Source organism: Lottia gigantea (genome assembly GCF_000327385.1).
Source record: "Lottia gigantea unplaced genomic scaffold LOTGIsca_17, whole genome shotgun sequence".
NCBI lineage: Eukaryota > Metazoa > Mollusca > Gastropoda > Lottiidae > Lottia > Lottia gigantea.
Window position 1 is genome coordinate 2,408,391 of NW_008708133.1, and position 15,041 is coordinate 2,423,431.

Below are 15,041 nucleotides of genomic sequence, written 5' to 3' on the forward strand. Positions count from 1 at the left end.
ATGGTGTGAAAGAAAGATGTATTAGAGGTATAATCAATAAATTAAAAGATTTACATAACAACTCTCTGCTTTCATTTCCATAGCATGTAATCTGTATAAAATAAGTCAATCACACCATTCAATTCCATCCACTACCAGCTTTACTCTGTACACCCCAGCCACTCACATGACCTGGACTATGGGAGGAGACTTCTGTAACAGCAGGTGGTGGGCCACCCCATCCAAGAAATGTTGAAGATGCTGTGCTTGGTGTACCATTGTGGTTTCCTACTGGGCTATTTACCATGGTTCCATTTGTAACTGTGCTGAATGCAGTTGAGGTGTTTGTGGTTGGATTTTCTGTAGAGCTTGCTCCACCTTGATTTGTTAGCCCTAAGGGTCCCCATCCACTCTGACTTTGACTCAGAACAGCTTGTGCAGCAGCGATCATAGCATGATTTAATTGAAGTGCCCCCAAACCTAAATTACCTAATCCTAGATTATTAGACATATTTCCACCTATACCAGTCTGGCTCGGAATGCCTTGACTACCACCTCGAGTAGCATGAGACCAAGAAGGTTGATTGTAACTAGGACTAAGACCTATATGAGTATGATTCATAACTCTTCTATCTAAATGTTTTTCATTGTTTTTAGGTGCAGCACTACTAATATGTACACTAGCTCCTTTGATAATATGATCTTCTCCACACAGTGTTTGAGCAGTGTCTGAATCAGAAAAAGTAACAAACGCAAAGGCTCTAAATGGCTTTGGTATAAAAACATCTACTACCTCACCAAATTTACTAAAATATGACCGTAAATCTTCAGCAGTCATATCATCTGTACATCTTCCAACAAATACTTTACGATTCATCAGATTATGGTTTCCTTCCTAAAACAAAATATTGCCATTAATAAAAGAGACCAGTCATAGCTTTTATGAGTATGTCAAGGAATATACAGAATGATGTGGTGTTATCCATCACATTTACTTCCAATATTTTGAAATAAACTATTTTCAGATAGCAACTCTCTAACTATAGCAATTTGCAACTATACAAAGTTTGCAACATGCTATTACTGACCTTTGCGATGCATTGTATATGAATGTTCCAATGCATAAGCTAAGTTATCTTAATTTTTGCATTATTTCCGCAGTCCACAGAGTGAAAATCTGACATACAAATGATGATATACAATTGATTAAAAGCAAACAAGCAAATGTAATATATATCCAGTGTATCATCAACATTCTCCGATAAAAATTTGAGATTCAAGTCAAAATGAAAATGGGGAATTGAGTTATACAGGAGTCAAAGGTAAATGGGTCTTGCTGAGTTAAAGGTAACTGGAAATAAAAAGTGAATGAGATGCAAGATGCTAGTAGAAGTCAGACTGAACTTACAACTTTTGAATTTGGAATTCTCACATCACACCATCTACCATCTATCATATGTCTCTGAGATATACACTGAACTTGTGCATCATAATCTGCAAACCTCACAAAACCAAAACCCTTTGAATGTCCTGTTTTAATATCTTTTTTAACCTGTTCAAAAAACATTCATAATCAACAATTTATAGGCATGGTTTACTACCCCCAGATACACTCAATGTAGCATAAGTTTCATAAAAACAGATTGAAATGTTTAAAGTCTAAAGGGCCAAGCAAATCATTGCTAACTGCTCAAAATACAAAGTTTTATTTAGAAAAAAGAAGCATAAATAAGCAAATTAATATTGAGATAAAAGGGAGAAAACTCTGTTTCAAATTTTATAACTGTCCTATTTACTACTTAATTCTCATATTCTATCATCACCAGATACATACATTTATATCAGTACCAACTACTATGATTGCTAACGAAACTACATCCTTTTAGATATTTTTTTCTATCTGTAGCTAATTTAAGTAAAGCTTCAAAGTCTGACCTAGCAAAGTGATAAAAATCTAACATAATCTTTTATGTTCAATAAGGTGCTTTAGGAGAATAGTTGTAACACAAGATACAACTCATGTAAAACATATTTTCTAAATTTAATAAAACATACAAAATTTCAAGACAAACTGTTTGATTTTAGTAGGCTTTTTAAAAGCATTGCAGTTTATAAATGGAGGGCTGGGGAATCCACACCATTTAGAACCATCAGAAAGCACTTGAATTTGAACTTGAACTTTGTTATTGATATAATTATTTTATAAGGTAGATATCATTCAGGGAAGCTAACAAGGAAATGTGAAGGGATGAACATGAACAGACCTGGGATTCAACAACTATATTCACATTCATAGATGTGGTTACATCAAAAATATATATATAGGTCTGACAGGTGATCAACTTATAGGAAAATAAATAAAACTTCAGAATCATTGTTTCCCAAATAAAATTGAAAGAAATATCCAACAGAAATTCATAACCTTACTTTACAATGAAACTTTTAAGTAATAATTCAGGAGGCATACAAATTCAAATAAAACTTTACCTGCACCATTAGCAAATCACCAAACTGTACAAAATATTTGCGTAAATCATCTTCTGTACTCTTCCATGGTAAACCCAACACAATCAAATCACTACATTTAACCTTCTCTTTCTTTCTATTCAATAATGACATACTTGCATCAGGAAGTTCTTCCGTCTTTTTTCTTGTATCTAAGTTAATTATAGCATAACAAATTGAAAGGTTATAACCAGTTACATTACTTTAAACTAGATACTCTAATGTCAATGACATTGTAAAAAATTGTAATCTTTCTTCAATTTAATAACGATTCATTTGAATTCTTTCTCTTCGGAACCATTGAATGTTTATAAAATATATCTAGTCATTGAATAAAGTCAAATTCATGATGAAAACCTACTAGTGTCAAATACCTTAAGCTTCTACCTTCTAGTAGGTAGAACAATTAACTGTCATTCTATCAATAGCCTAAATACATTTTGATGTGATAGAATTCAATAATACCGGTACTATACTATCTATAAGCTTAATTCAGATAAACTATTTATAATTTTAAAAGCTTATGACAATGACTAAAATTGGGAAATGTGAAATTAAGTTACAACATGGAATCCATACTATAGACCTACTTGCAACAGTTATCTCCCCTTTGTTTAGAATCTGTCAAATTCGGTCCGAATAGAATGTTTGCTTGGAACAGATTCTACTTAATTTCCATAAATTTAAAACATCAAAAACAGCTACATAGAGATGCAACAATGTTTTACAACAAATTTCTTATTAGATCCACGCTTTCAGGCAACAGATGGTTGGTTTTAGCAACTGTCAAATTGAAAGTATGTCAGTGACCTGTCAGTTGCAAAACGTAAACATTGGCTAAAAAAAACACTTTCTTACCTTTAGGGAAGACGGCTATGTAAACATTACGTGCCCAAGTACCATCAGGAGGATAAAGTCGACCGTCTGAAAGGCGAATACCTCTCATAGAGCCAGTATCAGGGTTCCTATACTTCAATCCACAAGAACCAGGAAATTGTGCAGCTAGTGTAGTCAAGAGTAGCGTTCCATCGTCTTCGCTTGGAACCTCCATGGGTTCCTCGCCTTCCTCCTCAGCTACCTGAATATATTGGTTCATGTTGCAAGATTTTGGTGTGTCACGTGCATTTACAGTTATCAAAATATCGAAATTAATCAGCCCGCCCTAAATCCGTGGATACGCGTGCGAAGATGGCGGACACGCTCGCAATGCATCATGGGAATTCTTGTTTAACTTATATCTCATGTTTTGATAAAGTACCAAGATTATGATAAATAAATATTACAAAATTCATTACTTCATGTGCTTGGATATCAAATAATGCGACAAATTTCAACAAATTCTCTGTAACTACGATGTGAACTGACTTGACCTACAAAGGGGAAGTAACTCTTTATTAAATTATGTTAAGTGGGTTTACTACCATAAATTATAAGAGGTGTACAGTATGTCTATCTGTAGTACTAACGCAATCTTACGATGCAACTATGCAACTCGCGGTTCTGATGTATGCATACACGACAATTTATCGATTTTTAATAAAAAAATAATAATATAAAACTGGGCCAATAATATTATATCTAATTAAATAGATAGGCCTATAATTAAAATGTGTCATAATAACCAGAAACCGATGAGTTGGTATAAATTTCCTCAAAGAAGCTGCGCCCAAGGAGCTTTAGTACAACCGTTGTTTTGGAAATATCTAGAAAAGTAGGACCTAACGTCCCTGCAGATGTTATATTCCTGACGTCACACGTAAGTTTCACACATGACGTCATACCGGTGTTTGCTATTTGACGTCATACTGATGTTTTTAACTTGACTTCATATTGATCTTTTCAATGAGATAGAGTATAATGCTGTATTTGTTACCTCTGGGAAATATGGGAAATAAGACTTCCGATATGGTATATAGGATTCGTTACTTCAAATTTTGCTCGGAAGTCGTGTTTTCTGTTGGAGAACTCGGGTAGCTAATGTTGTATTTGTTACCTCTGGTAAGTAGGAAGTGTCCTACTAGGAAGTGGTAAACCCCAGTTGCATGTGTTTGGGTGAACAACTGGAAAATCAACATGGATGCCATTGTGAAATTATTAATATTTCTAATGATGATGGTTTTTATCGTATCACAATTTATGTATGAATCTATATCGTATCATATCAATGGGCACAAACAAAAGCGCAGGTAAGATATATTTTCATTCGATTTTTCTAGGCCAAGTTAAATCTAACTTCTAAATAAAAATAATCGTAACATAAATGTCATCATTAGATAGGCAATATATGCCTATTGACAGGTCATAGAAAATACCTTGAGTTTTTGGTTGCCATATATACATTTTTATATTTCTATCTGTGGATAATCCTTGCTGAACTATAATATTTCCTTTACTTTGCAGGAGACGGTTATTGCTACACTGTATAATAAAACGCACGTCTGTAAGACAGCCCGTATTAAAATCTGGAATTGTGAGTCATCTACTTCTTGAAATGGACAATTATACCTTGCAAAGGCACATTCGTAGAGAAAAAATTGAATTGTTTACAGAATTTTTGAGACAGTCTGATTTGGCTGAGAGGAGCCCAAGTGTTAGTGTTGCAGCAAGGGTAGGCCTACCTGTTGAAAAAAAAGTTTGCTGTTCTTGTGGTATAGGCCTATGGCCAATGACCAAACATTACGAGAACTTTCAGATAAATTTGACGTCGCCGAAAGTACAGCCCATGTCATTGTTTGTGCCACTCTTAAAAACATTTTTTACCTTTCACGCCTATACATATAAATTCACATTAGGATTCAGAGGCGACGATTACTTAAATAGAAAGGGTTACTTCTCGTTATCATTCCGTCAAACAAACAGTCAACACAAAATATCTATTTTTAAATGTTTTGGAACTACAGAAAATTCCAATTAAAAATTTCTTTTCGATTTTATCAAGTAAACGACCCATCATGTCCTGAAACTATTTTGAAATCTTTCCATACTCTCTACGATTTTATCTGTTCTCCGATATTTGGGGGGGGTGGCGTATATTGCCATCATACATGTCCGTCCGTCCGCCCGTCCGTCCACAATTGCTCGTAAACACTCTACAAGACACAATTCTTGACGGATTTTGACAAAACTTAGTATGAGTGTTCGTAATCACCCAAGAATGAACCCTATTGAAAATCAGAAGAATCAAAAAATATTTAGTATGAGTTATTGCCCTTGTTCTTGAAAACGCGTTCGATTTTTAGCTCGTAAACACTCTAGAAGGCACAATTCATTGTGGATTTTGACGAAACTTGGCATGAGTGTTTGTTATCACCCAAGGATAAACCCTATTGAAAATCAGCAAAATCGAAAGATAATTAGTATGAGTTATTGTCCTTGCTATTGAAAACGCGTTAATTTTTAGCTCTAGAGGGCACTAGAGGGCACAATTCTTGACTGATTTTGATGAAACATGGTGTGAATGTTCGTAATCACCCAAGAATGAACTCTATTGAAAATCAGAAGAATTGAAAAATATTTAGTATGAGTTATTGCACTTGTTCTTGAAAATGCTTTCAAATTTAGCTCTTAAACACATGAATGCATGATTCTTGCTGAATTTTGACAAAACTTGGTTTTATTATTCACTCACGAGCTGAAGATTGAATATTTGTCTTGTAGAGTTTTCACGCGCTAAAAATTGTACACGTTTTCAAGAACAAGGGCAATAACTCATACTCAATATTATTCAGTATTGCGCTAAAGAGTTCAAAAGAAGTATATGACTGAAGGTTGAATATTTCATACTGGTGATTGTTACTGTACTGCTTAATATTTTTATTCAAAATCAAAGCTGCCAGTGGGCTGCCTGGCAAGCTATCTTACATATTGCGGTCTACAATGACTAGAACATGTGGTTTAAACATAAAGGGTACCTGAGATTACAATCGTGGCCGCTACTGATCGAGCGGTTTGCTACGTTGAGTTCCATTTGGTTCATTTTAAACAAGCCTAGCCCTAAAGGTAAGAGTGAGCACGAGTTACTTTGCTGTCGGTGTCTATCGCAATATTTGAAGCAAGTGATTTCAACGTGAAAATGGGATAGATGATTTAATCGACCTGACACAAACAAATCTAACTAATATCAGCATTATACTCTGGATCAACTATATCGTATTATTTTTTGTATTATATATCATGTAGAAATAGATATTGTATAGGGAGATTATTTGTAGTAAATTCTAATTGAAGCTGCTACCAACCGCTCAATACCCATAAAACTTCATATTTTCGTTTTGAGACAAAGGGACATATTATGCGATAAATATGCGATAATATTGTCTTCATGGACTCATTAATGGTTCAGCTTTCGGTGAGTTCAACAACCATCTTAATAAACTTCAATTTCATAAATATAATTATGGAAGGCGGAATGGCTTTTTATACGCCCACATGCCCGGTCCGTCCACAATTGCTCGTAAACACTCTGCAAGGCACAATTCTTGATTGATTTCGACGAAACTTGGTATGGTTGTTTGTAATCACCCAAGGATGAACCCTATTGAAAATATTGAGTTTTACGTCCTACATTTCTGCACCATGAAGACGGGCAACGCCATGAAGGGTGCAATGAGGGAAATTTTTCCAGGACAGCGGCATTAGCCTGCTCTTTTTCGATTTACATCTGTCGAGGGATCTTTAACGTGCACAGCCTGTAGCACATCCGAACGACTAGACGCTTTTTCCATGTCAGCCCCCTCGTACAAATCAGAAGGTATTATCTCGACCTAACCATGCCGGGATTGACCCCTGGACCTTCAGGTTAGCGAGCAAGCGTCTAACTCACTGAGCCCCCGCGGCTCCCTCCTATTGAAAATCAGAAAAATCGAAAAAAATTTAGCATGAGTTATTGCCCTTCTTGAAACGCTTGTAAACACTGTAGAAGGTGCAATTCATGACGGATTTTGATGGAACTTGGTGTGAGTGTTTGTTATAACCCAAGTATGAACCCTATTTAAAATCAGAAAGATCGAAAAATAATTAGTATGAGTTATTGCCCTTGTTCTTGAAAACACGTTCAATTTTAGCTTGTAAACACTCTAGAAGGCACAATTCTTGATGGATTTTGACGAAACTTGGTGTGAGTGTCGGTTATCACCCTATTGAAAATCAGAAAAATCGAAAAATATTGAGTATGAGTTATTGCCCTTGTTCTTGAAAACGCGTTCAATTTTCAGTTCGTAAACACTCCAGAAGGCACAATTCTTGAAACTTGTTTTTACATAGTACAATTTTCAGGAGAATTTTTGGCATTTTGGTTCAAAGTCTTACTGCTATTATCGAGATATATTACAGGAAAAAATAGGCTCGGTGTAGAATTTTGATTTGCCCACAATGGCACAATGCTGTAGGGTAAGCGTAGCGTATACTGTAGTCTGAGTGATTTTCTGAAAAAAAAAAATTACATTTACTAATAAGATTAAAAGGTATACATAATAGTAAACGACAATCGACATAGCCCAACTGAAATAAATTCTCAAAGTTGTAGGAAAATAATTATTAAAGGGATACTTTGCTCAAATTTGGCCAATGACAGTATATATCCATCAATTGTCAGACATTGTCAGGCATATTTTGAAGACGGAATAATAATGCATCGTAGGAGATTAAGCGACTATGCAAAAAAACAATTCATATAATTTAGAATGAATGCTCCACCACTGACACAATTTTCAAAGAATATTAATCATTGGCAAAGTTTGTTTATATACTTATGAAGATGATTGTTTCCTGTTTTAACGTTGATTACCCAGACTCTTTTTTTCTCAAACTGAACGGATTCATCGCTTGCTCGCGTTTTTTAAAAAATTCTGATTATAGTTTTATGGTCGCTTTTTCAAACTTGATAAAGTGTGGGATGCATACTTATTTAACCAATGGTCACTATTCAACTCAAATATTAGACACAGGACGAGTGTATTCTAAGACGTAGTATCCCTTAAACACACACAAGAACCGGAAATTCTTCTTGAGATAAAACAAACTTCTATCACTACTTCGTGGGACTCGTAGGCCGATGAACTTCAGTCTTGATTTTGGAATTTTTCAAGCTCGTGAAAATTAACAATTGCCGTCGAAGCAAGGTGTCCACGTCTTAACATAAATTGCAGATTGTTGTTGTAGTTAAGCGCGTTGAAAATTGAACTGGATGATAGAGGCTATCTATAGTCTATATCTTATTTTATGTTGGTTGTACAGCGACACCTGTCGTCATAATCATAACCTTCAAATATATTCAACATGTATTTGCAGAAATGTTTCGCAAGATTTGTTGAGCGAGATTTGTTATTGAACATTTGTATTTGAACATTTGTTGGCAGAGTTTTGTGTTTGACGTTTTGCTTTTGAAAATATGTTTATCGAAGAATGTTCATTTTCAGTACAAATTATGATTTTTATATATAAATGTTAATTTTCATTAACAAATGTTGAATTAAGCGTGCAAATTAAGAGAGAATTCTAAGAGAATTTAGAATTAAGAATTGAGCAATAGCAATGAAGAACATTGAATAAAAAGCGATCTACGGATCGTGGGACCCAATATTGCGCCCGTAGACATTCTACGAAATGAAATTTGAAATGTCTTTCTTCTAATGCCCTCAGAGGCATGGAAGAAAACTCGATATCTGTAACTGTAGATATTTTGTTTAAGGGGATATGTGAATGGTGCCGGACATGGTGCTGACAATCAATGTATACATGTATATAGTCTTTGACTGTGAGCAATTGTGAGTACGATATAATAAAGACACAGGTTTATGGAATAGCAATCACTGGTTTAAGTTTTATGCAACGTTTTGACTTGTTTCCCCCGTCGTGCCCAGGCACATAATAAGAAGTGATGGGCAAACAAATGTTTAGGTAGAGAGAATAATGTTGGCGTTTTATTCAACCAATCAAATTAATCGAAAATAACAGATCCTTGAAAAAGCTTTAAATTTAAGGCACTGATTCGGGGGTTGATTTAGGTCTTGAATAGGCTATAGGCTATGTAAAAAGTCCAGAATATAGAAGTAGGCCTACTAGAACTGCACAAAAATCGCATAATCTCTTCAAATATACTTCAAACTAGAATTCCATTTTTTTCTATACATTATGTCTTTTCTATATAATTATGATGGGGTATCAAGAAATGACGAGTCATTGTTTTAACCTTTTCTGAAATGTTTCTGAGACTAAGGTAGGACTACTATAGGTCAAGCGGAAGGCGAACGTGCTGTTTCAAATTTATACACATTACATAATCTAATTGTTTTTAATCAGCGAAAGTTTAAGCATGAGGCTTGATGTCTTTACTTATCAACCCATGCATATTTTGAAATTCGTATTCGACAAAATAAAAAGTACGCATATCTGGTCGGAGTTCACTATCTTTTGAGTGATAGGAGCGTAACAAGATTATACAACAATGTGCAAATTTTGGAGATATGTAATATATGAAGAGGTATTGGCATACACATAGAATGTACATGGCTGTTGACGAATACATAACAGATCAATTGATTATACCGGACGGAAATAGCGAAGGAAGCTCACTTTCTCAAGACCAACCTAATTTACAAATATTTAAAGCGAACATCTTTGTTATATATTTCACTTAGATATGATACACATTACAAGAATATCTAAAAAAAATGTGAGTAAAAAGGCTACCAGTAAACCCAAGTGTGATTTTTCTTCTTGACCTCCACTGAATTACTTGCAATGCAAATTTGTATTCAGAAGTTACAACGAAAAATTAATTAAACACTCAACATTGAAACCCACTTTAATTCTGAACGGAGGTGTTTATGGCAAATTTCTCACATATTGACAGATATCGACCATAATTTGACTGATATAATATATTATATTTGTAGCCTGATGAAAAACATGTAAGTAAATCTTGATCTATATGGAAATATTTACTGAATAATTTTATGTTGATAAGAAGCACAATTTTAACTCTTCTAAGATGGTAGATAAAGCCATTTATTTTTTTCTCAATATTTTTAAACAAATGAGGTTATATGCTAATATTTCTGAAATTAGAGTGTTAAATATGCCGCATATAGATTATACAGTGCAACCGTTTAATTAATTTCTAGTGTAAATACCTAAGTGAATAATACCAACTCTGTATACACACTGTTATTTCAGATCCACTATGACGAGTTTAGTGTGTCTATTTATATTTCTGAAATTACTTCGACTGTCATCAGAAAATGAACTGCATAAAAAATTCCTAAAATCCTATACAGCCATCGAAACAAGACATGTAAGCCACCTAACCACTGATAATGAGGGAAATATTTATGTCGGTGGATACGGGACAATATTACATTTTGATTTAGATTTAAAACTTCGTTCTAGTGCCTCATATAATAATATATCTGAAGAGAAACAATTAATGTCCAATAATATTAACGACATTTCGCTTCTTCATATTATTCCCAAAAAACACCAACTTGTCGTCTGTGGTGCATTTCATAATGGTCTTTGTTATAAACACCCCACAAGAAATGTGTCAAAATTTCGAAAGCTTGATTCAAGAAATATATTTAATTATATTGGAACCAGTAAACCTGTAGTTGTCCTGCCAGCAAACAATGACTGCAAGAGATGTGTTTTTGTAGCCAGAACATTTACAACTGAAACTGTAACAGATGATATGTACTTCATTTCTACCAGAAAGATTCTAAAAGACAATATATCTATTGCTTTCAATACGGTTAAATACGGTGATCATTTACATTCTGGATTACTGATAGACAGAAAACGCCTTAACTCAATCTTCTTAAAACCAATCTACGCCTTCCAAACAAGGCAGTTCACATATTTACTATTTTTACAACAAGATCCCGTAACACTAGAATTAGAAACCAGGTTGGGAAGAATCTGTTCTAACGATAGATTGTATGATTCTTATGTGGATATCAGATTAAGGTGCAGCAACAACCACGATTTGTATGAGGCGACAGCAGCTTTTTTCAGTTCGGGATCATTATATACTGCTGCTAAAGCAAACTCAAGTCAGTCATCAGTCATATGCGCATATTCAATACAGGAGCTTAATCAGCTCTTTACACAAACTAATGAGAGATGCTTCAAGTTTGCTAAAGGTGGGCAACCTTTCTGGATGACTCAATCATCTAAATGTACCTTCAATTACGTAAGTTATATTCGCCTTTAATCTAAATTATTGAATAACAGTACATTCTACTGAGCCTAATTTCATTTCTCATATTTACATTTATAAGGTTGCAATCCAATGTGCCTAACAGAATCACCAGAGGTCGTCTATGTGAATTTTAGTCAAGGCATATACATATACCAATAAGATTGTTTATTGTTGCATAGCATATTTATGAGATTGCGAACTATACATTGATTGTTTTTTTTAAGAACTTCTAGATTCTAACCGCTAGAATCTAACATACTCTGAGAACAGTAAGCAATATTTATATCTGAATATCTCTGACCGAATATATCTGAAATAACATTGTCTTGATGACTTTATTTGAAAAAAAAATTGGCATTGTCCTTCTGACGTCATCGTACGCTGATAAAAGTGATTCTCACACTCGATGTACTCAAACTTGACAAATATACAATTCGTGCTCAGGCCAATTTTGGATCCGAGATGGGTAATAATCTTTCTGATACTAGATAACCGTATATACTATTCCTACATTTTTTAATATTTTAGCGGAACGCTGAATTAGCAAAGAATGATGACTTTTGTGGAGTAAGACTACAGCATGGTATAAGCGGGGAAAGTTATTTGATGAAAACACCACTTTACAGCACAGAATATACTATAACATCATTGGTAGCATTAAAACAGAACAACCAATCTGTAGTTATTATAGGTACTTCTAAAGGTGCGATTAAAAAGGTAGGATTTAACTTATCGAATAATGCGCCTACCTATTCTGTATGGTTGCTATCACATTGTCTTTGTCATTGAAAATTTGAGATAAGCCAATGTTTACTTAATCATAATACTAAAATAATGACGTATCCACACTGCCACCTTTCTCAAATGCTCAAAGATTTCCTTAACTAACATGGGAGATCACGAATCTCATGAAGTGGTAATTTCCATTCTTCGAGGTGCCCTGTGTTGATGGGTTAGGATATGTTCAATTTTATGCGACCATGGCGATTTCTTAACCAACGGCAGAGCGACCTGTCAAATTCTTTGGTTGTACAGGAATGGTGCACAAGTCGAAAATATCTGTAAAGACCCCGTAATGTATTCTGACAGTCCATAGAGAAAGACCTTAACATCTACATGTGCACTTAGTTATTGAATCATGTTCAACTGGGTGTGAATCTTGAACAGGATATTACGAAACTTAAGTAACAATCGAATACATTAACCATAATTTAATTTAGATTACATTCGAAAGAAACTCGACATTTAGACCACAAGAATATTTATCACTGACTGTGTCTGGTACAAAAGGTGTTGAACAACAAATGAGTTTAATAAATGATACATGGTTATATTTTATAACTGGTAATAATGTAAGTGACGTCTTCTTTCCTAAATTTATGAGGTATTTTGTGCTGTTAAACCATTCTTGATCTATATAATATTATGTCTGAGAGGTTGGAGAAATTCATAAGAGGAAATCATAGTCAATCCTAATATTTTTCAGATTTCAAGACTTAATGTCAAATCGTGTTCAGTTCACAGCTCCTGTAAATCATGTTTGATCAGCCAGGACCCTCTTGGTTGTGATTGGTGTAATGATCAATGCAGAAATAAAGAGGAATGTAGTCGTCAGGGTTTCTTATTGAACACTTGTCCACCCGTTATCAAATCTGTGAGTTATCATTTTGACGTAATCTTCTGGAAATAAAATCACGTAAGTGGTGGGAGATTAAGACTCGGCAACATCTTACATTTTTAGAGTTCAGGTATAACGTAGATAGAATAATGTACAACCCAAACGTATTATTAACGTTTAACACACATCTAACAGAATTCAGTTCACCAACAAAGTTGCCACTTCAACTATATACTGAATAGCCACCATGACGTTTCAGATCTATCCCGTAAATGGTACCATTGATGGTGGAACAATGTTGGCTATAAATGGATATGATTTTGGAAGTAGTTCTGCACTATTACCTCGAGTTGTTATTGGTGGATCAGCCTGTATTATAGAGATATGGTCATCGACTAGGTAATCTTACACCTACTTATTAATTGTAGGCCTATAATATAATGTAAAAAGCTGTGTGATGTGAATAATAGGCCTGTATATTTTGAATCTTTCAGTAAGTAATACTGAAGTTGTTACTGTAGCAAAACTCTAGCCTCACTGACCCATGGCTTAGTGTGTTAGTAGGAATTAGATGTTCATAATATTCATTTGTGTAATAGTGAATAGGTATTATAAAAGACGCAACAAATATTTTGGAAAGTGATATTCAAATATTCATATTTTAGAATTAGTTGCATCACCTCAAAAGTTCCAAGTGAAAGGCAGGGCTTTGTTGAGGTCATCTCTAATGACCCCACAACATATCCACACAGACCTTATTTCATACGAGGATCATCAAACACAGATAAGATATTTCATTATAAGGTACTTACACATATTTATACATTTTATACATACATATAAGTAATTTAAAACGTAAAATGGAATCTCAAAAACCACCCAACTACCCTGATACAGATTTTATATTATGTAATTGCAGTTTACAAAACATTTAGTGAAAGACTAAAAATATGACACGTTCTGCAATTTTTTGCGCATCAATTTTAATTTCAGCAACAAATTGTCACTTCGTATTTCCCAACATATGGACCTAGATATGGTGGTACAGTGGTTTCAATTGTTGGTAAAAATCTCAATATCGGCGCTACAAGGGAAATAACCATTGGTACCAGAAGGTGTCAAATAATCAGGTTTGTAATCATTATTCGCTGTATTTTACTATATATTGTTTTTGCTGTGATAAATGATGGCATCCGTTGTCCATATCCAACAAGGTAAAACACATAGCAGAATACGTATTTTATGCAACACATTAATCCGGTAATTTGGATGCAGTGAGGTGGATGCGAAAACTTCGGATATCTGAAATAATCAAACACTAAACGTACGTGTTCACTCCTCTTATCAAACAACTATAATGGCATTATATAGACACAGCTTTATGGAACAACAATCACTGGTTAAAGTTTTATGCAACGTTTCGACGTGTTTCCCCCGTCGTCCTCAGGCATATAATGAGAAGAAGTGATGGGCAAACTATATATACCTTAATGCTTATTATAAAGAACACACAAGAGAAAATGGTTTATTGATACATTACATTAAATTTTAACAGGTACAATAAGAGGTATATATTCTTAAAATAACATACAGGCTGATTAAGTAAAATAATTGAAGTAAAGTAAATGAATTAAAAAAGATTAATTGAAGATTAAATAAACAACTATTGCTGGTATTGGAGTCTTTTATTAATAGAAATTACATTGTTCATATAACTAACTATGCTTAAAGTTGGAAATTGTT

The 15,041-nt window shown here is 34.1% G+C and overlaps 1 protein-coding gene across 1 annotated transcript; it reads right to left on the reverse strand.

Annotated features, from left to right (window-relative positions):
• Positions 1-619: 619 nt before the first annotated feature.
• On the reverse strand, positions 620-3,580 carry LOTGIDRAFT_113626 (hypothetical protein; the record flags this gene model as incomplete). The annotated part of the gene is made up of 4 exons (XM_009051716.1): positions 620-874; positions 1,391-1,531; positions 2,467-2,636; positions 3,343-3,580. Coding segments are annotated over 4 exons (804 nt in total), but the record flags the coding sequence as incomplete, so codon positions are not given.
• Between the last annotated feature and the right edge of the window lie 11,461 nt (positions 3,581-15,041).